The 26712-nt window shown below is 42.1% G+C and overlaps 1 protein-coding gene and 1 long non-coding RNA gene across 8 annotated transcripts in view; one reads left to right on the top strand and one right to left on the bottom strand.

Moving 5' to 3' along the window:
- The window catches only part of TBL1XR1 (TBL1X/Y related 1), a 168850-nt gene extending 147575 nt beyond the window's left edge, over positions 1-21275 (bottom strand). Inside the window, exon 1 of one of the 7 annotated variants that reach the window (XM_070406779.1) lies at positions 20934-21275. Coding sequence is in view for 2 of the 7 variants with exons in the window: in XM_070406778.1 (XP_070262879.1) it covers positions 19847-20024 (178 nt within the window). In the remaining 5 variants the exon portion in view is untranslated. Of the gene's footprint in view, positions 1-19846; positions 20231-20933 lie in introns of those variants that run through there. The other 6 variants (XM_070406776.1, XM_070406775.1, XM_070406778.1 and 3 more) reach the window with 6 other exon arrangements.
- LOC139004089 (uncharacterized) overlaps positions 20430-26712 on the top strand; it is a 637181-nt gene continuing 630898 nt past the window's right edge. Inside the window, exon 1 of the long non-coding RNA XR_011470331.1 lies at positions 20430-20623. This is a non-coding gene — a long non-coding RNA (uncharacterized lncRNA). The remainder of the gene's footprint in view (positions 20624-26712) is intronic.

Below are 26712 nucleotides of genomic sequence, written 5' to 3'. Positions count from 1 at the left end.
CGTCACGCTGATCCCGGTGCCGGGAGCCTCGCTGCTCCGCTGATCCCGGTGCTGGGAGGCATATTATCCTTTTACTATATAGGATAGAGGCCTGGTGCACGGGTAGGGGCTGGCTGGTTTGCCCTGAAGGGTGTCCTGGATCAGGGTGGGGATCCCCACTGGGGTGCCTGGCCAGTCTGGGTGAGGGGCTGAGGGCTGTTTTCCGGAAGCGAGTGACTAAAGCTTCCAACAGCTCCTTGTTTTCTTTTCTTTTTTTTTTTATTCTGGGCCAGCTTTAGCTCTGAGGCCTCACCGCCGAAAACATTGATAAAATGTTTCGGTCCGGCTGGATTTCAGTCCAGCTGATTTCTGGGGTTTTGTTTAGCTTCTTATTTGCAACATAGTACATAGTTGCTTAGAGTTGCAGATGAGAGGCCGGCAAGTGAGGTGGGGAACGTTGGAGTCCGCAGCAAGCAAGCCTCATGCTTGCTTCAGTGCCTGGCTGCCGGCCGCCATCTTGGCTGACAGTTAAATTGCATATACTCACTGATTAGCCAATGAAAAGGGTAGCGGTCGTACACTAATTACCATGTTTCTCTTTTATTAGTGTAGACTAGAGGCCTGGTGCATGGACTCGTGCACTGAGCGGGCGGGGGTTGGGGGGAGGAGGCAGGGGAGCCCTCAGCCTGGCCTGCACCCTCTCACAGTCCGGGACTCCTCTTGCAGTCTGCAGTTCGGGGCTCTCGCAGTCCGGGACCCCTCACTCCTTACCACCCACCTGCAGTGGAGGTGGGAGAGGCTCCCAGACCTGCCACTGCGCTTGCCAGCTGTGAGCCCAGCTTCTGGCTGAGAGGCACTCCCCCTGTGGGAGCACACTGACCACCAGGGGGCAGCTCCTGCATTGAGTGTCTGCCCCCTGGTGGTCAGTGCACATCATAGCAACTGATCGTTCCACCATTTGGTCAATTTGCATATTAGGGTTTTATTATATAGGATAGTTCATTTTCAAAAGTTAAAAAATCTACAGATATGAATAATTTGTCAACACCTGTTTTCAAACTAATGACTGTTCTGGTCCAGGCACTGCTGACACTAACGTGAAGCAATGGAATCGCAAGCATCAAGATCATTTCCTTTGGTAGTTGTGAGCCCTCATTTCATCAACTGTTACAGTTTTGTACTGTAAACTTTATTTTTTATGTATCACCCATAAAAAAAGTCTAGTGGATAAATTTTCTTTGTTCAAACCTTGTCTGGCTTCACCCATTATTTCAAATCAGTTAAACCTAAAAAGGAGTGAAAACTGAGTTATCACACCCTCTGGACACCATGCATCCCCAAAAAATGTATCCACACTTTGAATAGCAATGTTTGTACTTCAACTGCATTTTCAAATTTTCAGTAGCATTTTAGGATGATTTCCTTTGTTCAAAACTTAGATAAGGCTGAAAAGAAAGAAACATACACTGAGCTATCAGCTGTTAAAGTGTGTATACATGTTTTGGGACACCCTATAGATATCTTTTAAAAGTTTGCTGAGGCACTAGAGCGTCGGCCTGCGGACTGAAGGGTCCCAGGTTCGATTCCGGTCAAGGGCATGTGCCTTGGTTGCGGGCACATCCCCAGTGGGAGGTGTGCAGGAGGAAGCTGATCGATGTTTCTCTCTCATCGATGTTTCTAACTCTCTATCCCTCTCCATTTCTCGTTGTAAAAAATCAATAAAATATATTTTTAAAAAATAAAAATAAAAAAATAAAAGTTTGCTGAGTGACCACAAACAAGAAAAAGCTACAAGACTTTGTCAGCACCCAACTAGTATTGTAAGAAACATTAAGGGGCCTAGCCAGTTTGACTTCATGGACAGAGCATCAGCCTGTGGACCAAAGAGTCCCGAGTTCAATTCCGGTCAAGGGCACATGACTAAGTTTCAGACTCGATCCCCAGAAGTGGGCATGCAGGAGGCAGCCGACCAATGGTTCTCTCTCATCATTGATGTTTCTATCTCTCTCTCCCCCTCCCTTCCTTTCTAAATCAAAAATATATTTAAAAAATAAAAATTTTTCAAAAAAAAAAAGAAATATTAAGGGACTTCTTCAAGAAGAAAAATAAGGATCAGAAGTATGAATAAGAAAATGGCAATAACTACATACCTATCAATTACTTTAAATGCAAATAGGTTAAATGCTCCAATCAAAAGACAGTGGCTGAATAGAGAGGAAAACAAGACCCATACATATGCTGCCTATAAGAGACTCACTTCAGATCAAATATATGCACAGACTGAAAAGAGAAAAAGATATTTCATGCAAAAGGAAAACAAACAAACAAAAAAGCTGGGGTAGCAATACTTTTAACAGACAAAATAAACTTTAAAACCAAGGCTATATTAAGAGACAAAGAAGGATTTACATTTTGATAAAGGGATCAGTCCAACAAAAGGATATAACCCTTGTAAACATTTATGCACCCAACATAGGAGCATCTAAATATATAATGCAAATATTGACGGACAGAAAATGAAAGATCAGCAGTAATACAGTCATAGTAGGGGACATCAATGGATAGATCATCCAGAAAGAAAATGAACAAGGAAACAGTGTCCTTAAATGACATATTAGACCAGATGAATTTAATTGATATTTTTTAGAATACTTCACCCCAAAGAAACAGAATATACGTTTTTTTCAAGCACACATAGAACATTTTCCAGAATATATCAAGTTAGGCCACAAAACAAATCTCAATAAATTTAAGAAAACTGAAATCACATCAAGCATCTTTCATATAACAGTATGACACTAGAAATCAACTGCAGAAGAAAACTGAAAAACACACAAATACACAGAGGATAAATAACATACTTCTAAACAATAAATGGGTTAACAACAAGATCAAAGAAGAAATCAAAAGAAACACTGAGACAAGTGATAATGAAAACACAACAACCTCAAATCTATGGGCCAAAACAGTTCTAAGAGGGAAATTCATAGTAATACAGAGGCCTACCTCAAAAACAATAAAATTTTCAAATAAACTATCTAACCTTACACCTAGAGGAATTAGAAAAAGAACAAAGCCCAGAGTGAGTAGAAAGAAGAAAATAATAAAGATCAGAGTGAAAACAAACGAAATAGTCTCTAAAACAAAACAATACTAAAGATCAATGAAACCAAGAACTGGTTCTTGGGAAGACAGACAAGATTGATAAAACTTTAACCAGACTCAGAAAAAAAGAAAAAGAAGGGAAAAAAAAAGAATCCAAGTAAATATAATCAAGAATGAAAGAGAAGTGATGACTGATGCCACAGAAATACAAAGAATTATACTATTTATGAAATTTTAATTAATTAAACAGTGCTTAATTCAGATTGTTTCCAACTCTATCAAACTGAGATTCTGATGACTTTTATATTAATGTAAAATCTTTAGAAAAGTTTTGAAATAACATGAAAAAGTGTCCTAGAATACAAATTATACCCACTAGAAACCTCATTAACTAGTTACACTTTATCAGTCTATTTTTCTTGTGACTATTCTCAAATAACTAATTTAATTATCCCTCGGTTTAGTGTATCATAATGTAGAAGGGGATTCCCATGCAGCAATTCCCCCCTCCTCCAGTTTGTTCTTTTGCTTTTGTCCAGTAAGTATTTGGAAACGAAATCAATTCCCCATCCCCACAAGCCCCCAATCTTCACACCCCTATGTACCTCAAAATGAGGAGCAGCAGCAAGCTGAAAAGAAGAAAACCTGGATGCTTAGCTCTTTTCAATAACATTCACTCCTGAATTTCCAATTGCTTTTATTTTTCTAGAATTCAGAAATGTGGACCAGGGTGCAATGCTATAATAATGATGCAATGTCTTTCTCACCTATTGCACTACCACAGTGGTTCTCAACCTTGGCTGCACATTAGAATCACCTGGGAATCTTTTTAAAATCCTGATTTCTGGGCCTCATCCTCCGGAAATTCTGTTTCTTTGTTATGGGGCAGGACCACAATATTAGTAACAAAGAACAGAATTTCCGGAGGGTGAAGCCCAGAAATCAGGATTTTAAAAAGATTCCCAGGTGATTCTAATGTGCAGCCAAGGTTGAGAACCACTGCACTACCAGCTCAACTTTGTCCCTTCTGTCCAAAGCTAAGACCCTTTCTATCCCAAATCATAATCTCATCCATCATGCACTATATCCAGGATTGAAACATAATCCTGCTGTTCTGTTTAAAGTCTCCTTCCTTCCCTGTTACAAAAGAATGTTCTTATCACAGCAAAAAAGTCACTTGATAATATGATCCCTTCTTACCTTTCCTGTCCATTCACATTACCGTCCAACTTTCAAAGCATAGCCTACACATAAAGCATACGGTTTGCCAGAAAAGATCAACCTGTTTGGCATCTTTATGCCCTAATAAATATTCCTCTCCTCCCGTTATACCACTCACATACCTATTTTTATTGTAAATTATTTCAATATATGTACACAGATTCTCCGTTAATATGGACAACACTTGTAATTTATTTTAATATTTTAAAAATTATGAATGTGAACATCATTTCATTATACTTAAGAGATACAGACTTGGTACAATTTCATAAGTGTAGAACACAGAGCAAAATCAAAACTAAAATAAAACCTAAAGTACCAAAAAATTATTGGCTTTGACATTCAGCTATCATACAATTAAAATAAAGGCATTAGGCCTGGCCAGTATGGCTCAATTGATTGTGCATCCTCCCATGCATTGAAATGTTGCTGGTTCGATTCCCGGTCAGGACACATGCCCGGGTTGGAGGCTTGATCCCCCGTGGGCAGTTTGCAGGAGGCAGTCGATCGATGTTGCCCTCTCACATCATGTTTCTCTCTTCTCCCTTCCTCTCTAAAAATCAATAAACTGTTCTTTAAAAAATAAAGTTATTAAAGGAAACAATCATCTCAAAAATGTATTTGATGTTATTTTAATTTTCTCTACAATGAAATGGATATAACAAATGCACTTGAACTCAGAGGTTAATGGATAAAACAACAGAAGTTTCTTAAGATTCCTAAAGAATATTTTTTGTATAGCTAATCTGTTCAAAATTGAGGTGTCAGAGAAATGAAAATGTTTTGTTTTGTTTTTTGTTAGGAAAATCAGTTCAGGTAATGATTAACCTGATGAGATCAGTACTGTACATTTTCCACTTAATTTGGCTGAATACTGGCTTAATATTTAAATTACATGTGCAATCATAGGGTCAAAGAGCATTCAATCCAGAAGAGATATCAGAAGCCCAGTTCAAAGTTTTAAAGATTAAGCAAATGAAGTCCAGAAAAATTAATAAGTTGAGTCACAAAAGGCTTTTTCGTACATGGATATTTTCTTATTTTAGTGAGCTAATAAAATATTGCTTCATATAACCACTGTTAGGAATATGTAACTTATTAATTTTGTTACATGCTAAAAAAATGTTTACCGTAACTGTGTGGTTAGGATGAAGGTGGTTATCTTCCTCAGAGATTAAAATATCCCCTATATATGTATAATTAACCTGTTGATAATTTTCTAACAGCTGCCTCAAATATTGGCTTCCATTATCTGTTAAATTAGAAGTAATGTTAAAAACAAAAATAAATAGCATCAATATTTTTACTACATAACTCATTTTTAGAAATCAAATTCATTTGAATACCCAATTTAGCAAGAGACAGGGTACATAAAATTACTATCACATAAGGAACCTCAACTTTTCATTTTAAAAATGAATCTGTATTTTAAAAGGTCGGGAACCACAGAGGAAAAAAAAAAGGTGCCAATTCTAGTTAAAGGAGAATTTTACGCTAACTATTCTCATGGATGAAAGGCACAACTTTCCCAATTATAAATAAATGAACTCACATTTTGGGGTGAGGGGGGAGGGGGAGAGATTGTCTGCCCAGCAGTTTCCTTGTTTACTCAACTGTCATTCGCACTGCTCCCCTCCCACTCCCACCAAGTACTTAGAACAGCCATCCTATATAATAAAAGGCTAATATGCAAATTGTCCCCTTGACAAGGAGTTCGACCAGGGCGCGGGGCTGACCGCCCGTGGACCCTTCCCCTGGCCAGCCCCGCCCCCAATCAGCCCCCCCACTCCAATCAGGGACAGGGTCAGCCAACAAATTTGTGCACCGGGCCTCTAGTCCTATATGATAAAAGCCTAATATGCTAAGTGTCCAACTGTTCGCTATACGCACACTGACCACCGGGGGGGCAGACGCTCCAACCAGTAGGTTAGCTTGCTGCTGGGGTCTGGCCAATCAGGACTGGGCGAGATGGGCCGGACACACCCTGGAGCCCTCCCAAGGTCCCTCCCGGGGCCCGATTGTGCACTGGTGGGGTCCCTCAGCCTGGCCTGCGCGCTCTCGCAATCCGGGACCCCTCGGGGGATGTCAGAGAGCTGGTTTCAGCCTGATCCCCGCAGGCCAGGCCGAGGGACCCCACTGGTGCACAAATCCATGCACTGGACCTCTAGTAGTTTATATGTGGCCTCTGGCCATGGAAAACTCTCCCAAACCAAATTCATCAGTGCTTCAAGAGCTTTCCAAACAAAATAGAGAAAGAGGTAGTCCTTACTCTATAGCACGTAAAAACAATAGAAACTCTGGCACTGGCAAGTCACGTTTTCCTCCATGTAAAGAATGCCAATCTACTATGAGAGAATGTAACTAACCTACACACACACACACACACACACACACACACACAAAATTGTTAAACAGAAATTTCTGGTAGCATCAAATGGGTCTGATTCTAGTTGTCCTAAAGCCTGGCTGACTCAATGCCCTTCCTATAGCTGAGTTATTCAATCCATTTTGGACTCCATATGCCAATAAATAAATCTCCTTTTCGGGTTAAGCTAACTTTGAGTTTCTATCACACAACTAAGAGTTCTGACTCATATACAACTTTGAGAAGTTGACCATGATTAATCAAGACAATATGACAAGTTGCCCTAGCAGGTTTGGCTCAGTGGATAGAGCTGCCTGCAGACTGAAGAGTCCCAGGTTCAATTCTGGTCAAGGGCACATGCCTGGGTTGCGGGCTTGATCTCCAGTAGGGGATGCAGGAGGCAGCTGATCAATGATTCTCTCCCATTACTGATGTTTCTGTATCTCTCTCCCTCTCCCTCATCAATAAAAATATATAAGAAAAGACAATATCACAAGTAAATGTAAGCAAAGGCAAATTACAAAACTTCCAGAACCTATATAAAACATAAATGGAGTATCTAGCCCTCAGCATATTACTTAAATGAAATATGAATCTTTAACTTAAGAAAAAGTAAGTGTTAACCTCTTAAATCTAGCAGTTATGATGAATACAAGCACATTTTCAAATTTCATCAATCATCCATTTATTTTCTTCAGATTGATTCTAATACCACCTCTAAGTACATTCCTCCAAGAAAAGTGAGAGGTACACACATATATGTTCCCTAGGCCTCCAAATGTATATACCAATGTGTAATAAAGCCTCTTCCAACCCTCCTCTAAATGCTGGTCTTTCAATGAATTATTTCCAGTGTTCTATTGTAAGGATGAACCAGTTTAAGCCTATCAGCTGGTCATGAAAACCTTCCTGAGAACAATTCTCTCAAATACTTACTGAACGCGTACCAGGTCCTGGCTTTAGATCCTGGAGTGACATGACAGAGCCCATACCTGTTCTCATGGAGCTTAAACTATAGAGGTGAGTTAAAACTATGTATACATACAAAATAAATACATACATAATAAAGAGCTAATATGCTAATTAGACCAAACAGCAGAACAACCTTCCAGACGAAGCCAGGGCTGCGAGGGCCGGTCGAGGCTGCGAGGGTCTGTGAGGCCGAGCCCCTTGCATGAATTTCGTGCATCAGGCCTCTAGTATATGTATATATTTAAGTGACTCATTCTCTCAGAAATGTTTTCATGACAAGCTGAAAGCCTTAAACTACTGGTTCATCCTTACAGAACACAGGAATTTATATATATATATATATATATATAATGTGTGTGTGTGTGTGTGTGTAAATGTTCTAGTGCTATGAGGAAAATAAGAGGGTCTTGTGACTAAAAATGGCTATGGGAACAAAAATGGCTAAGAAATGGGCAGCTTATGACCTCTCGATGTGACCTGAGATGGTGGTATTGGAAGTGAAATCTGAGTGACATAAAGGAATTAGCCATATGACAATTTCAGGGCCAAGCCTGAAGCACAGAGCAAAGCAATTAAGGTACGGAGACAGGTATAAGCTTGTTCAGTGGGGGTGGAGCTGGTATGGCTGGAACAAGGGGGAGGGTGCTGTGAAATATGATAAGGTTTGTGAAGTGTCCAAGGACAGGATCACATGGTGGGAGTTAAGGAAAGGCATTTAAATTTTGTACTGAGTACGATGGAAAACCCATAGAAGAAGACTAAAGGGAAGAAAACTAGCATTTATTGAGCACCTTATATAATGCCAGACAAAATAGTATGTATAAGTGTTTTCCCTAAGGACTCTATAAAGCCACATATGCATTCATGTAAATTATACCGTGAGCATTTATCATAGTAATTTACCAAAAAATCAGTATGCTGTTATGCACACACACACACAAAAAAGCCACTTTTCCTGTTACTACCAGTTCTCACTTGTAGGAATCACTTATACGTTGATTTGTCAGACCAAAGGAACCAACCAACCAATGTTATCTATTAGCATGAGTCATCTGGAAGAAAATGCAAGAAAGGCAAATGAGACTAGATGGAAACAAGGCAGCCAGCTATTCATGAGAGTATATGACCCAATAAAATGGAACAAACCAAGTAGAGAAACAACAAATTAGAAAACATGCCCACATGCAAGAAGCAGAGAGCCCAGCGATACAAAAGATGAAGTTATCTACTTAAAAGTCCACTCCAGCAGACATATAAACAGAGTAAAAAAAGCACAAAAGCTTCTAATATACTGTAAATTCTCTGTTCATGTCCCTATTTAACAGGGCCTTGCCTGTTTTAACAACATTCAGAGAAAAATGAAAATGTTAATGTTTTAAATATACTATGCTTGGTAATTTTTTACCTGAATTGTAAAATTTTTATTTATAAATAGTTCTTAAAATATCACTAAAATGCTGTGGCAATGATTTTCGTTCAAAGCTCTAAAACTGAAAATCTTATCTTCCCTTATAGCAAATTCTGGTTTCCAGAGGACAGCTCAACTATCTCCCTTCTGACAACTATCTCCCTCTGACAAAAAAATCCTCAATAAAAATGGAGGAGCACTAGTTGGTTTTCTTCAGTGGATAGAGCGTCGACCTGTGGACCAAAGGGTCCCAGGTTCGATTCCGGTCAAGGGCAAGTACCTCAGTTGCAGGCTCCTCCCTGGCCCGGGCCCTGGTAGGGGCTTGTGCAGGAGGCAAGTAATCGATGTGTTTCTCTCACATTGATGTTTCTCTCTGTCTTTCCCTTTCCCACTCTACCTAAAAATCAATGGAAAAATATCCTCGGGTGAGGATTAACCAAAAAAAAAAAAAAAAATGGGGGAAAAAAGTCATCTTCCAAATAATAATACCAAGACTTCTTATCCCCACACCTCCACTCCAAACACCCAATATCTCAAATTGTCCTAGATATTTTCACCAGTAACCAGGAGCAGATGTTGTCCCAGCTCACCCTGACAGTGTTACCATGACCTACCCCTATTTCTTCCAACTCTGACCCTCCTCTATCTTCTAACTCTGTCTCATTACCACTTATCATTAAATGAAAATCTCATGCCACTGCCAACCTACACTCAACAGTAAAAATACAGGAAGTACAGGATGTTCGCATGCTAGAATGTGGGTAGTAGTAGATCAGAATTCAGAATTAAGAGTCAACCTGGGCCACAGAACCACGTGTACCGGGTACAGTAATGGCTGGTTTAAAGAGACAAAAGGCATGGAGTGTGCATGCTCTGAGCCCTTCGGGAAGGCCAAGATCAAAGGGATTAAAAGTCCGGCAAAAATGACATTATCAGTATCAGGTAAAGGCCAGGGTTCTAATGGGGTGGAAGGGACCCAAAAGGAAATAAACTAGAAAGACTATATGAGTATCAGGGAACACGTGGACAAGTCAAATTTAACTGGTCAAAGTCTCTGTTTCTTTTAACTTAGGTTTTGAGTATATTCATTGTCTCTGCAGACTCCAAAAGCTGTACAGCAGGATGCTGGGTTAGCAAGCGGACCCTCACAATTCTTACAGTACGAACACAATGAGTTCAAGGGTCAATGAATTTGTAGAAAAGGATGAATCCCTTTTCTAATGTTGTATATTCGACTCACCCTGCATGTTTTTAAACAAAAAATAAGAGTACTGAAAATGTGTACCCTGCATTAAAGCAAATATCATTCTGAAAACTTTCAGTATTTTTGCACATAGACACATCCTGTGTTAGGTCATAGTATTTCTTAGTGAGAGTCCAAGTCAAAGTTTGCATAGTGTGTAACATGCCTATTTAAAATGACTGATCTGTCCATAAGCAGTACCCACAGAGAGCAGAGCAGTGTCTGATCTCCCAAAGACTGGATAAAGGAGCCAAGATTCCGTTCCAGAAAGCAAGAAGACTATTTTTTAAGAAAGGTAGGAACCTTTTTTCCTTGAAACATATCAAAGATATGACCAAATTCAACATAAAATATCACTGTAAGACAGCATATGTATCAGAAGAACAAAGCTCCACAGTACACAGTATCATTTCAGAGTGAGCAATAAAAGCTGTCACCAAATGTGGTGGTCTCAGCCCTCTCTCTAACTTGGGAATTCTAACCATCCCATTCTCTGCAGTTGCCACAAGAAGCCTTGACAGGTTTACAGGAGGGGTGTCACTTTTCTGCCGTCTCTACAGCTGTTCCTCCTGCAGCTAACGAAGTACCAAGCAGTAGCTAGCATTTATTGCTTCCTTTGTGCCAGGCCCTACAATAATTTGCTTTACATGCATCCACATTTCAATCCCCACAAATGCTCTATGAAGAAAAGTACTAATTACCCTTTACTCCCATTTTTCAGAGTGGAAACCAATTGGAATCTATACTAATAAAAGGGTAATATGCTAATTAGACCGGGAGACCTTCCAGACGTTCTTCCGGACAAAGCCATGGTGGCGGGGCCGAGGCAGAGGCTGTTAGGGGGGATCAGGCCAGGACGGGAGGACAGTTGGGGGTGATCAGGCCAGCGGGGGCAGCAGTTGGGGGCAAGCAGGCCAGCGGGGGCAGCAGTTGGGGGCAAGCAGGCCAGCAGGGTGGGGGCAGTTGGGGGTGAGCAGGCCAGCGGAGAGGGGGGGCAGTTGGGGGTGAGCAGGCCAGCAGGCAGAGTGGTTAGGGGCAATCAGGTAGGCAGGCAGGTGAGCAGTTAGGAGCCAGCGGTCCTGGATTGCGAGAGGTATGTCCAACTGCCAGTCCTGGATTGCAAGAGGGATATCCTAAACCAGCAGTTGGACATCCCCCCGAGGGGTCCCAGATTGGAGAGGGTGCAGGCCGGGCTGAGGGGACACCCCCTCCCCGTGTATGAATTTCGTGCACCGGGGCGCTAGTGGTTATATAATTTCCCAAAGCCATATAACAAATTAATAAATAGGGGTGACAGGATTCAAATCAGGTATGCCTGCTTCAGAGGTGAGCTCTTTACCACATTAACACCCTACAGTCAGGGCTACTGCCAAAGATCAGGCACAGACCCTACTTCATCCTCTTAGCTCTAAAAAGAGGCACTGCTCTCAGGAAACACAAGTGTCAGTCAGAGCAGCAGAATTAAATGCACACAAAAACAGATGCTACCTTTCTCTGAGGTTGTTCCAGCTTAACTTAAAAGTAGTAAGCACAACTAGAAGGCAACCCTTTGGGTAAACTAAACAGCCAATGTACAATTACAAGTGACACCCACTGCAACCAAAAATGAAATCAAAGTCTAATGTTATCTGTCTCCTTGGAGTCAATAATATATAATCATGTTAGGATCCATGCAATGTCAGAATATATGGTTCCACAAATCCCATTTTATTAAAGATTATCATAATTATTAAAATCAACTGCTAAACTATGAGCACTCCAATTTCCACCTAATTTCCAAAACAACACTTTGAAATCAGGCACCATTACTTCTACACAACCAAAATCTTTTCAACTTTGCAATGAATTAATTTCTAATGATCAACCTTGGATAGGATTCAAAAATCACCAGTCACTATCACTAAATACTTTTACTTGTCTGATGACTCAATCATGAAACAAAACCAAAACTTATCATCATACTCACTGGCTCTAATTCTGACAACAAATTTTAGAAATAAAAATAACTGCATGCAGGAATATACAGTGTTCCAGCTCTTTTAAAAATTGACTAAAAAGCATGAGAGAAATTAACATAGTTTCTCTTCTTTTGACTGTCCAGAGTGAAAGGAATAGAAAAGATTAAGAATTCTTAATTGGAAGCTTTGATTTTTCACAATCATTCCTTTTTTTGAAATGGTAAAACACAAAATTCAAACAGTTCAAAAGATTATGCATAAAAATAAGCTTCTCCCACATCTTACCTCCTGATCTCTCCACCCCAACCCCGCCCCCAAAACCACTCTTAGAAGTCACTTGTGCATCTTTCTGGAGACATCTTAAACACATAAGACAAGCATGCATACACATCATAACACACCCCACTATCATGTGTGTCCTTTCCACTCCTCTCCCCCTTTCTAAGCTAAAATGGCAACAGACTACACAAGGTCTCTTGCCTCCTTGTTTTTTTTCATTTAAAGGTATCTTTGAGAAGACTCTATAAAAAACACTAACAAGAAAGTCATAAACATCAAATTGAAACAAACCTGTAAAAGACCAATTCACTTCACACAAAACATCTCTCACCAGGTAATAAAACTGGTGACCTCTGCTGGCAGGACATAAGAAAGTCCAAAGACAAAAAAATAATTCTGGGAGGGTCTGTTAGTTTTTGCACAAGAATAGAAAAACTAAATAGAAAAACTATTTCCCTGACACAGTAACAGACTGCACTCCTAACCTGTATATGATCTCACAAATGTACATTGCTTACTAAGAAAACCAGAGAAAGGTGACTTAGATAAAATACATCACTTTAGTGAAGGAAAAATTTTTTAACTATATAGCATATTACATTTTTATATAAACAGGTGCCAAAGAACATTGCCACAGCTACAAACAACAACTAAAAATTTACACACATACGATAAATTTTATACCATAAGGGGATAATTATGTAGAAATACAGAAAATAAGATGTTAAGGAAAATCATTCATTATTCCTACTACCTTATTTCAAAAACCCAAAGCATTGCCTTACAGTCTGAGTTAATGGCATCTGATAGCATCAAAATGGAGATGGAACAAAATTAGTACACAATTAGCCTGTTCAAATGAAGGAGAAAGCATAAAACACCTCTCTCTAACCCATAATTTTTGTTTTATTACCTATTTTGAAGGTAACCACCAAAATAGGCTATCACTGTAACTTCTCTAGCAAGATGTCTGCTCATGCTAATGTCAAGTACTTTCTGACTATTATTCTACACAAGGCTGTAGATTTTTTTAGTCTTTAAAACCATAAATTAAGCAAATTTCCATGCAGATCTTCCTTTTAAAAATCACATAAAATTGCCGAAACCGGTTTGGCTCAGTGGATAGAGCGTCGGCCTGTGGACTGAAAGGTCCCGGGTTCGATTCCGGTCAAGGGCATGTACCTGGGTTGCGGGCACATCCCCAGTAGGAGATGTGCAGGAGGCAGCTGGTCGATGTTTCTCTCTCATCGATGTTTCTAACTTTCTATCTCTCTCTCTCCCTTCCTCTCTGTAAAAAATTAATAAAATATATTTAAAAAAAAAAATCACATAAAATTAAGTGACAGAATTTGAGAATTTTAATACAGAAATTGATTGAATGAGCAAACTTTAGTTACTATTTCATGTGATCCTCTTAATACATATTACTAGACGCTAAATCACTTACCCACATAACTAAAACCCACAGTTTTAACAAAAACTGATAAAAAATCATTTGCGTAATAGTGAACACAAGTTAAAATTTAAAATGCTTCCTATCATGCAAGTAGATAAGCAGTAAGAATAAAAACAGTCACTGATTATTTCATTATAACGTCTTATCATTCAGTGTTAAAAAGGACTCAATGCAAAAAAAAAAAAAAGTTCTGGTACCACCTTTGTTCTAAGGCAAAATAAAGATATCAAGAAGTAGACTGAAATCTAGTTCCTAAAGAGTAAAAATTCTTCACTGTTTTTGTTTTAAGGTAATTAAAAGAAGTTAAACATCTTTATCTTTAAAAAAAAGTCTGAGAATACAGAGTACCATTTCATAAGAATTATTCTATTAAGATATTGGAATGACCATCTTTTGGCCTGTGCTCCTCATGTTTCTCTTCTGGTTGTTTTTTTTTTTTTTATTCTACCTCCTGAAAGAAACTTTCACAGCTACAGAAGAAAACAGGTGGCAAACCTCCAGCTTAAACATTCAATACCTATTCTTCCTCATTCATTCTTCAAACTATTCATTTCACACAAATCTTTTCCTTAATCTGAATACTCTTTCTATGTTTACTGGAATTTAATTGTTGATCTTTCAGGATGACCCTTATAGTTTGATTATATCAATTCTGAGTTAGGAATCTAATCCCTCAGAAAGCAGGGTAATGTCCAACTCATTTTGTTTGATGCAAATAAAAACCATGCTTTAAAAAACTTAGATTTTAGAACTCTAAACATTAAAAATTTCAGAAGGATATAAACAAATTAGCTGTGTTTCAAATAAATTACCCAGTTTTGTTTGTAACTACTAGTAATACGGCACAACCTTACCATAAAATCCTACTGAAGGGAGATGGTCACAATGACATTCTTCTGTTAAATTAAACTCACTCACACAATATAATAGATACATCCTATACTAAATGTTAAAACATTCATAGCAATGGCTCAAATGGGACTCCAATGTGGTCAGAATGCTGTCAAACATACTGAAAGCTAAAAATAAAATCTTATTTAGGCACACCACCAAGAAAATAATAAGCAAAAAAGCCTGAGAGATTAAAAATAAATACATAAAGTCCAAAATCTTAAGTTAAAACAGGCATAAAGATAACCAGATAAACCAACTTAGTGTGACATGATTCCCAACTAGAGTAGGTTTTTCACCAATGTGGCTACCATTCTTGAATTAAGACAAAATTATTCATTTTCATTTCACTCTAAGTTTTCACTGTTTTCTTTTAATTCAAAATTAACAATTAAATGTTGACTATCGTACACCTAAACCTTGAAGGCCTAAGTCAAAAAGAAGTTTCTGCCATATCTATAGGACTGCCATTGTATTTTAGCATTGGCCCTTGTAGAAACAATCCATTTAACATGAAGATGGTGTGAGATAAAGTCAAGAATTCTGCAACACCCTGGCCAATGTGGCTCAGTTGGTTGAACATTGTCCCGTGCACCAAGAGGTTGCAGGTTCATTCCTGGTGAGGGCACATACCTGGGGTTGCCAGCTCGATCCCCAGTAGGGGGCGTGCAGGAGGCAGCTGATCAATGTACCTCTCTCCCTCTCCCTTCCTCTCTCTCTAAAATAATCAATCAAAACATTTTTTTAAAATACTATAAAAGAAATACTATAAAAGGGAAAAGTCCAAGAAATATGATGTATAGTTGGCTAATATGATACATACTCATAAAACAATGAATAATTATGAAGTTTGTGATAGTCACTAAATCAATGGAATCTCAGAGAAGAAATATCCTGAGTCAGAATGGCCAGAAAAATCTTCATCGAAGAAGTGGGACTGAAATCAGGCCATCCAGAGGACAAATGGAAGGAACAGCATGCACAAAAGCAGCAGAGTAATGAGTATGGAAAACTGCAGTATTTGATAGGCAGGCAAGAATCCCAGTTGGAAAGGAGTGGGAAATTAAGCTGAATAGGTAGAATGGAGCCTTAAAAGCCAGACTGAAGCATATGAACGCAATCCAGTTGGCAAAGGGAAGCCATTATGGGTTCTCCAGCAGGGGAAGTGACATGATGAAGTCAGTATTTTAAATAAATTACACTGTCAGTAGTTACAGAAGATAGGATGAAGAAGAAAGGCTGCTCAAAGCAACCTACTAGAAAATTAATGCAATAACCCAGACTGAAAACCATTCACTCATTCATTTTTTCATTCACTCACTGAGAAGACAGTGGACTGCTAGTAAGAACACCAGCTACACCACAGACATGCTGGGCCTAACGCCACTTATATATACCCTGAACCTTGGTTTCTCCGCTTAAAAACCAAGGTATCACCCACTCAGATTGTCACAAGTACCTGTCAAAGCATGTGGGTAGTCCTGACTCAGAACTCCAACAGTAGTTAGCATTATCGCTGAATTAAGAATAGTAAAAAATGGGAAGTGAAAATAAGACAAGGCTCACAGATATTTCAGAGGAACAGAACTTCCAAGGAGAACTGTCTTGACAGCAGCTGAAATATGGAGCAAGAACACAGATGAAAGGTCAAGGCTGGAGAAACAATAACCCACTTGAAGTAATCACTCCAATCAAAAAAAGCAGATCCTCGGTACTACCGAATACGGCATTGAAAAACAAACAAAAATTTTAAAGTTGGGAAAATATTTAAAATGGTACAAGTGGATTTAAAAAGTCCAAGCCCAAGTGACAGAACAGCAACAAAGGCATGCAAAAGATGCACCACTGTCCCTACACCAACCACATAATTTGATATTATTAAAATCCAATCTAATTCTTCAAGGTAGGCCTTAATCACAACTGATAGTAAATAAATTAAGCCAAATTTATTTCAAATACTTTGACAAGGAACTCAGGAAATAAAGCTGCCAAATGCTTTCTATGACATTATGCCTCCACTGAAAACAAGTAACAAGCAAATAAAATGTAATACAAAGAAGCAAACTTCAAATCCAAACCCATCATCATCATCATCCCCAACACCTTACATTTCCATGATGCTTGCTGTATGTCAAGTACTGTTCTCAGCACCTTACACATACACTTCTCTCAATCCTCTGAACTCTACAAAGTCGACTGTCCCCATGAGGAGGAAACGGAGTACAGCAGGAGTTACTCCCTCCGGGCACATGTAGTACGGGAGAGTGCCCGGGTTTGAACCCAGGCAGCTGGCCTCCAGGATCTCTGATGGAATCACTATATTACACAAAATACGGATGTTTCTTATTCAAGGAATATGTACTCTGAGGGTACTTTTATTTGCTTTTCCTTCTTAATTATAGGCATGGAACCACATTTTCTTATTTCTGCAGGTCTGCAGGCAGTAGGACTTGGAGAGGCCCTTCACCACAGTCAACCTTAAGATAGAATATACAGCAGTTGCCAAGACTGTATCTTACTAAACAGTTCTGGAGATTTAAGCACAATGATGTTTGAATCCCATGAATTTCATTTATCCCTGCAATCACTTGACCCTGTTAGTAGAGACACACAACTGAAGAAATTTAAACCTGATTAGAAACACTAGTTTTTGCAAGGATATCTAGAGAAAAGACAAGACAGCTGGAAAGACTTGGCGCAGCCACAGCCATCTAGAAAGAACATGATGGATAGGGTGGACTGTAGTGCATCATTTGATCATTTTGAGGCCTTGGATGAGTGAATTAACTTCTCTGCACTTCTATTTCATAGTCCACAAAAAAAACCCCAATACTACCCATCTCAAGATTAGCCTGAGGTATAAATGGCACAGAAAGCATCTCTCTCACCTTTCCTAGAGCACAGCCCCAGCTGAGTCCCTTTCTTCTGGCTCTTCTTAACAGGGCAATTCATTGTATTCTTACTAGCCCAATCCCAGAGGTGGTGAATAGGGAACTTCTCCAACAACAGCTCTCACACAGCTTTTTTAATTTTATTTTTTAATTGTTTTAAATTCAAGTTGTTGGTGATAGAACAGGAGATACCACCATGGTGGTCTCCAAGCTGGACCATACTCTTATTAATTCTTCATTACATAGCCCTGAGGGCCTACCTCTTCTGTTTTATGGGAATGCATAAATGTCTCTATGTTAGCTGCTTTTTTTTTGCATTTCATACTGTAAATGTTATTTGTGAAGAGTCAAATTCACTTGTATTAGAAAAATACAAAATCCCAGACATGTCAATATTTAGCCATCTCTCTCCCCTGACTTACCACCATCCTCATTCCACTCAATTCTTTTTACATAAATACAGAAACTGAACAAACTCAACAAATTATTTCTATGAACTTCATCAAAATGTGTCCAGTCAGAAATAATGCTGTAGTAAATTGTGGGCGGATTCCTTTGTCAGCTACTCATTTCACAAGATTGTGCTTATATTTCATTGCAACATACAAACATGTATTTATTCAACAGGTTGCTGTTCAAAAAGTCCATTAGTTCACATCTTTTTTCATTAGTAGCCCCTACGTTTCTATGAAGGGTCTACCCCTCCTGCACATTAGCTTGAAGGCTCCCAGCACACAGGAAGCAGTTATGTCTTGTTCTCCTGTAAGCAAGCATCATGGTAATCATGATAAACCTTAATTAGATGTTGAGAACACAAGCAACAGAAAGATTCCTGGGCACACGTAAGAAGTTTATTAAAATGCTGAACACTTCCTTGAAGCACCCAATGCAAAAATACAACCTCCACCAAGGGCCACTTCATTTACAATGTGTCTCCATCACTTGAATAACCAAACGTCCCTCCATTAACTAATGGTGAGCTAAGTAACAATTTTCAAGCCAGTAACGAGTCCCTTAATTAAGTTCCTTCATAGTAAGAAAAACTTTTTCCATGTAAACATTGTTTCGCCCCAGTACAGTTTAGTGCTTTCCCCTATGGGTCTGATTCTAACTACTCAAATGGCAAAAACAGTAGTTATTTATGGATTTAATGGTTGTGATTACATGCATCAGACAATGCATGATAAAAGAACTGGAAAATATTATATTCAAAACAAGCAAGAAAACCCCAATTTAAGAGGGAGAAGTATAAACAACGCAACCCCCACCTCACCACTCTCGGCCACATTTCTATCTGCCGCCCCTCCTCCACAGGTAGATAAATGCTCACTATTGCTAGAACCCTCACTGATCATTTCCGAGGCTTGCTTGCCATGAACTCCCATGATACAATCCAACATACACACCGTCTTCATGGAGACAGAGCTGCTCCATTTCCCTAGACTATCAGCTTAATAAAACGGTGAGAACATACAGGCCCAGGAAGTCAGGATTACTAAAATACACGAATGTAGCAGAGGTCTGATTCAACAAAAATGAAAATGCACCACACACACTGGGGTAGCCAAAAAGTCACTCGCTGCACCTTCAATGTGTAGCGAGGATATTTACTACAATTTGTCTTAGGTGAGTGGCTGAAAACACCACCAGGTGTCTTCTATTTCCCAATGGGATAAAAGAGTCTTTAGGAAAAAAGAGGGAAGGAAGATCATGATTTCAGGACCTGGGGGGAGGGGCGGGCAGACCATGTAGACTAAAAATAGCCCGCAATTCACCCGCCATCGTTTATTCACACGCTTGTTTAGAGCCACATAAAGTTCTTGTCTGGAAAACAGGAAAACCAATAGTAAACTTCCCCAAGTCAACTGTAAATCACGGAGGTACCAAAGCTGTTCACCTTGGTGCCTGCCCAGCCCATGGTGGGAAGGAAACTCCAGACACTGAGCAAACCTAGTTTTCAACCAGGTTCCAACCCTGGTCACTGACGATCACCCAATTACTTTAGGGACGGTCACTAGACAACCGAGCAGGCGCCTTTTTAAAGAGCCACTACGACCCACATTTTACAAGAAACACACCATGTTCACAGCCTACAATCCCATCTCGGTGGCCACTGCAAAGTGATGCCTGTTTTCGGCAAATTAGGAACTTCCCAAAATACTGGACCTGCTGGCACATGCACCGCTTCCCTCGAGCTGCCGCTGAAGATGAATATTCCGCTGAAATAAAAGTCAGTTTCTGCTCAGAAACGGACATCGGTTGCAAAGAGGAAGTTCCCCAGAAACCACCCTCACAACGTGGCCTGCACACTGTCACCAAAGAACGCGCCTCTGCGCCACCCCAAACTTACCAGGAAGCCGGCAATAACTTTGCCAACGCTACACTTCTGAACCCAACTTCAAAGTGACTCCCAAGGCCCCCTTCGGACGCGAAAAAAGCACCAAGTTCCCAATCAGCACGTCCTCCAGGGCGGCCGCGCGCCCCTCCCCCGCCGGCGCCCCCGCCCGGACCGCGGCCCCAACAGCCGCCGCCGCCGCCGGCCCCGCGCGCCCGGCCCGGGTCTCCACGCCGAGGCCGAGGCCGGGGCCGGGGCGGCGGACGCGCCCCAGGGGGCAGCAGACTCCCATCGCCGCCGGAGCACCGACCCAGCACCGTGCCCCGACAGAGCCCGCTCCTCCGCTAAAAATAGGCTCCCGAGGAGTCGGCCTCATGATGGCTCCTTGATCCAATTTGCTGCACATTCTTTCCTGAAAGCCGCCCCCCACACATACACACTCAAAGGGGGTGTCCGTGCACCGAGGCTGGACGAGGGGGAGCAGGCCGAGGTGCACATTTTCGGGGACAACATAATCAGGGTAAGGATCCCCCGAGACCAGGAAAGGGTCGGGGTTGGGCAGGCACGTGAGCATTTTCAAAGCAGCCTGCGAGGAAAAAGGGGGGGGGAGGGGACACCCGAAAAGCCGTCCCCTCCCCCACCCTCCCCCCGGCTGCCCACAGGGCCAAGTTGAAAAATGCCTGCTCCGGGGGCGCCCCTTCCCCCGCGGCCCCGCGCCCGCCGGCCGCCTCCGCCCGCGCCCCCCACCCCCACCCCACCCGGGCCCCCCACCCCCACCCCACCCGGGCCCGCGGCCGCCCCCACCCCGGGGTCCGGCCCCCCGCGCTTACCTGGAAACGGTGGCCTCCGACGCCGCTCCCCCCTCCCGGGAATGGAGGCACAAGGAAATTCCCCTCCTCGCCGCCGCCGCCTCCAACCACCCCAAAATAACCCCTCCGGGGGGTGCGAGGCAATTATAACCCCGGCGAGCGGAGGGCGCGGGGGATGGGCGCCGGGCGGGCGGGGGCGGGGAGCGCGGCGCGGGTCCCCAGGTGGCGAGCGGAGGTGCTCCCGCCGCGGGGGGAGGGGCGGGGGCGCACGCGGCCGGCGGCGGGGGGAGGCGGCGCGCGGGGGCAGGGCGCGCGGGGAGAGGAATTGAGGCAGAAGGGGAAAGCTGTTACTAAGGGAAAGAGCCAAACGGTTCGGAGCAGCCAACGGCTCAGACACTCCACACTGGGGAGCGCGGAGCGGGGACCAGCCAGGCAAAAATGAGCTCGGGAGGCCCGCGGCGGCGGCGGCGGCGGCCGCGCAGCAAAACAAACCCGAGCGGCCTGCGCCGGGCGGGCGCGCGGGGGAGGGGCCGGCGGGGGAGGGGCGCCGCGGAGCGGGAGGCGGTGGCGGCGGCGGCAGCGGCGGCTCCGGGAGGGGGTGCGGGGGGTTCTGCCGGCCTCGCTCCTCTCCCTCCCGCCTGCCCCGGCGGCGCTGGGGCCGGGCGTGTGCGGCGCAGTCTTTTTTAAAAAATAAAAGAAAGACCCGCTGGCGCTCCGAGGCGCCTCCCGGCACTGGCCGCCCCTCCCCCTCCCCCTCCCCCGTGGGGGTGGGGAGGTTCGCGCCGCAGCCGGTGCAGCCGGTTCACTCGGCCGGGGAGGCGGGCGGGGCTCCCGCGGGCTCGGGGCCGCCTGTGCGCCGGGACCCGGTGCGCGGCCGCACGCACGCGGCGGGCATGTGCTGGGAGCGCGGCGCGGGGACATGTGTGCGTGGAAAGGTGCGCGCACACCTTTGTGTGCATAAACACATCTGCTGCTGGGGAGCGTACCTGGGAAGGTGCTCTGTCTGTCACAGGCGGTTTCCAGAATGGGATGCAGAGCAAGGGATCTGTAGCGAAAACACGCGCACAAGAGAAGGGTTCTGATACTAAACACAAAGCTGTAATTGAAGTGTTTGTGCCCAAATGTACTGTGAGTCAAACATATGGTGGTATTTATCGTCTGGTGGGTCTGTTGGAAAGGTTTGCTCGATCAGTTCTCATTTCACAAAAATAAAATAATGTAACGAAGTGATGACTAAATATAGACTCCTAAGGCAAAGTAGTTTACCCACGCTGTGTACTTTTTGCACGCGTGGAGCACATCAAGGCTGTTCATAAAGTGTAATTTGGATGATGGGACAATATGGTTGAGGAAGGGGGTGTGGCCGGTTGTTTTTTAAAAATTAGGCACCTCATAGTTTTTAAAACAAATGTGTTAGCCTAAAATCTTCAGAAGGCAGGGGTCAGGGGTCTTTGAAGACCTTTGTATAGGCCTAAGACATAAAAAAAGCAGCTATCTTTTTAGGATGTGGCCTGAAAGAAACCTGTTATTTTCAGTTATTACTGCCTTCAAAGGAAAATAACATTTTTGCAGCCTTTTTTATGTGAGGGTTTGTGTTTTGGTTTTTTTGCATACTTTCATTACAATATTTGAAATAGGTGTAGTTGTTATTTTAAAGCAATCGATTTTTCCTCTCAGTATCAGAGACCTAAATTTTCACACACACACACCCCAAAAATGTTTATTTGCAGTAACTTATGCATCTGGACTCCGGGTGGCCTAATAAGCTCAGTGATTAGACAGGTGCTTTATAGCCAAGGTCAGAGGCTCTTTCCCCTGATTAGCCCTTGCGGGGGGAGCAGCCAGAGGCTCTCTGGACCAGCTCAGGGAAAGGGGGGGAGGGGCAGGAAAACCAGAGGAAAAGGAGTGGGGTTGGAAACTCCCTCCCAACTACCTTTAAGAGAGTTCAAAGCAGGGCAGTGGATGTCCTTGGAGCTATTTTCATATATGAAAGAGGGCATGTTAGATTAAACAATGTCACCCGATGGGAATTTAGATAACTGCAGGTTTCCAAAACACTGGCTTCAGTGTACAGGAAAACAGCACAAGGAAAGCAAGTTTTGCCTTTTGGTAAGATTCTAAAGCCGGGGCTTATTTACTGCAGAACTAGCACCTCTGGGAAGACTACTTCAAAAGTGATGAGAATACAGTAGCTGTCTATGATTTTTTTTTTAATCCTTACCTGAGGACATTTTTTTAAATTGATTTTAGAGAGAAAGGAAGGGAGAGAGAGAGAGAAACATCAGTGTGAGAGAGAAACATCAATCGGTTGCCTCCTGTATGCACCCCAACCGGGGATCAAACCCACAACCTGGGTATGTGCCCTGACCAGGAATTGAACATGAGATCCTAGGGGCATGGGACGATGCTCCAACCAGACTAAGCCACACTGGCCAGGGAGCTTTCTATGTTTTTAAATTTTTTAAAGAGTTGATAAATGACATACATAGGTTACTAAACATAATCCTCTTTTCAATAAGTAAACTCTCAGGACAATAAGGCTCATTATCTGATCCACCCAATGAAACAAATCTATTAGCCTATATCAGCGGTTCTCAACCTGTGGGTCGCGACCCCTTTGGCGGTCAAACGACCCTTTCACAGGGGTCGCCAAAGACCATCCTGCATATCAGGTATTTACATTATGATTCATAACAGTAGCAACATTACAGTTATGAAGTAGCAACAAAAATAATTTTATGGTTGGGTCACAACATGAGCAACTGTATTTAAAGAGCCGGAAGGTTGAGAACCACTGGCCTAGATTGTTTTTGAAGTTTCACAATGCATGGATCTTCTCCAGGCAGCAGCTACTATCAAACCAAAGCACTTCCAGTGAAAGAGGACTTCCCGACTACATGATTCTTAATAGGGTCATCTTCAAACCAGGGCCTCCCACTGTTCTCCCTCAAAATGACCCCTTTCTCTCCCTCCACAAGGGGGAACCCACCCTTCTTCAGGTTCATAGGTTCTAAGGCTTCTAGCCTGAAGTTCTTATACCCTATACCAGTGGTCGGCAAACTCATTAGTCAACAGAGCCAAATATCAACAGTACAACGATTGAAATTTCTTTTGAGAGCCAAATTTTTTCAACTCAAACTATATAGGTAGGTACATTGTCATTAACTTAATTAAGGTACTCCTAAGCTGGCCTTTGCTAAAAAACGTCCTCAATCTGATTGAGGTACGTTCGCTGAGGTCGACCCCTTCCAACTCTCCCATCCACACTCGTCTTGTATACTTGTTTCGTCTATCTCCTTTCGTTCATCCTCTCTATATGTCCAAACTATCTCAACATACCTTTCTCAATCCTCGACACTACATCTTTTTTCACTCCACAACGTTCCCTAAAATTAACTTAATAAACTTTACTTAAATTTTTAAATCAACTTCGCACTGTACGTGCGCACCCGCACGTGGTATTTTGTGGAAGAGCCACACTCAAGGGGCCAAAGAGCTGCATGTGGCTCGCGAGCCACGGTTTGCCAACCACTGGCCTATACCAAGCAGCCGTCTTTCATAATGATAACAATAATCTATGTTTTATACATACCTGTAGTTTACAAGATATTTCTGTGCATAAATTACTTTATTTGAATATCATGATGAAAATCACCAAAGGTGGGGTGGGGCCTGTGCCATCAACTAGTTCCAGTAAAGGGCACCTCACCCGCCATGCTCACTGAAAAGAAACTTTAAGTATCTCTGGACCAAAAAAAGCACCAAATGTGGAAAAGCCTTGATTCCCCTTGTGAAGGAGTTTTAAATGAAACCATATTTTGATCACTTTGATTGCTGTATTCTGGTGCCCATTCTGAAATGCTGGAGTGGCTGCAACATGAAATCCTCAGATAAATGAGCCACAATATAAAGGCAGCACATATAGTTACCCTACTCTTCAGTCAGTCTGATATATCCATTATACAAGATGAGAGGCCTCACCAAAATTCAAGCAATGATTAGGCACAAGAATGAGGTAGAGGACAAAGAAGTAACTATTGTTACTAACTTTCAGTTAGTCCTAATCTAAAAGCTGTTCTTATGCTATGAGTGTGTGTTATGTTTCTAGAAAGGAGAAATGACTCTGTTACTAAGAAATTCTCAAGCAGAGAGGCACATTAAGAAGAAAACTTTCTACCTAATTATTCAACAAAAAGAAACCTCATACCACTAACTGTTACCAGAAGTTACATATATATTGTAAAATGACTGAACAAATCTTGACTTGTTTTATTTCAGTAATATTACACCCAGGGGTGTGGTATGGCAAGATAGCCCAAACCTCTGCAACTTTCATCACTCAGGAAATAGAACATTTTAAAGCTTAGGTGACTTAATCCCAGGCCTACAGGATCTCATTCCTGTATATATTTTTAAAGCCACCATGATGGTTTAAGTTGTTTGCATTAGCTGATCTATGTAATTAAGATGTTCAAAACAAACTTAATAGCATGAAAAGGATATTTGATACCAAAAATGTTATCCTGGCCCTATAAATCTCTTTATATTCTTACTCACCCAGGAACTCAGTGGCTTTACGTCTACAGCATTTGCCCTCAAGTGTCTTACTGATACCCTGTGATATGTCTCTGTTTCATTCTAACTCAGCTTGTGCAATCTTTGTCTGTGGTTCTTTCAGCTATCAGCTTTTGCCATCTGCACTGATGCACATCTTGGCCACACATCTCAAGCTCTTAGCACACAAGTTCCTTTTCTCCATCTGTGCTTAGCATGCTACTTGTGACCTTTCCTCATCAGTTGGAACCTTGTCACAATTTTCCATGACTCTGTGGCCCAGTTTCATTACAACCATGAACTTTACTTGGGAGTCTTCATTTAAATTACAAAAAGAAACGTACAACCATATTGCAAGTATTTATGCCTCTCGGGTAACGGGAATAGCAGGTTGTATCCTGCCTATGTGATACTGTCGGAGCAGAAAACCAACCACACACAGATTGCTAAGTGCTGTCTGTACAGATCACTTACTTATACTGACCAGCCATGTCCTTCCTCAGGGCATCCCTCAAGGCCTTCCATTATATTGGTGGTTTTGCCCTTCAGTCATTCAACAAACATTGACTGAATGCTTCGGGTACCCTGTTCAAGAAGCTGTTTACAGTGAACCAAGCAGAGCTTTCATTCTCATGGACTTTACATTTCAGTCCCTTCTCAGGTGGGGGTTGGAAGGGCAGTCAGACTTTCAAAAAATATATATCTCTGTATTAGTCTATAGTTTGACTTCCATAACAAAAATAATATGAAAATGGCTTGCTGAAACCGGTTTGGCTCAGTGGATAGAGCGTCGGCCTGCGGACTGAAGGGTCCCAGGTTCGATTCCGGTCAAGGGCATGTACCTGGGTTTCGGGCACATCCCCAGTGGGGGATGTGCAGGAGGCGGCTGATTGATGTTTCTCTCTCATCGATGTTTCTGACTCTCTATCTCTCTCCCTTCCTCTCTGTAAAAAATCAATAAAATATTAAAAAAAAAAAAGAAGAAAAAGAAAAAGAAAATGGCTTAAACAAGGCAAAAGTGTATTCTCGTAGGAGACCATTCAGATGTAAGCATTCCGGAGTTGACGAGGTATTAAGGGCGCAGATTTCCCTACTGTCTCAACACACATCTTCCATCTGGTAGTCTAAGCTGGCTTTTCTAGCTCCTGCCATTGCATTCAGATTCCAGTCACCAGGCTAGAAAGGATGAGAAATTGAGAGCGTACATCTTCTCTTTCAGGACTTGTCTTGTCACTCACACTTATCC

The sequence above is a fragment of the Myotis yumanensis genome, unplaced genomic scaffold (genome assembly GCF_028538775.1).
Source record: "Myotis yumanensis isolate MYYU_CA2020_CCGP unplaced genomic scaffold, mMyoYum1.0.hap1 SCAF_2, whole genome shotgun sequence".
NCBI classification, from domain to species: domain Eukaryota; kingdom Metazoa; phylum Chordata; class Mammalia; order Chiroptera; family Vespertilionidae; genus Myotis; species Myotis yumanensis.
This window is presented reverse-complemented; position numbering and strand designations above follow the sequence as displayed.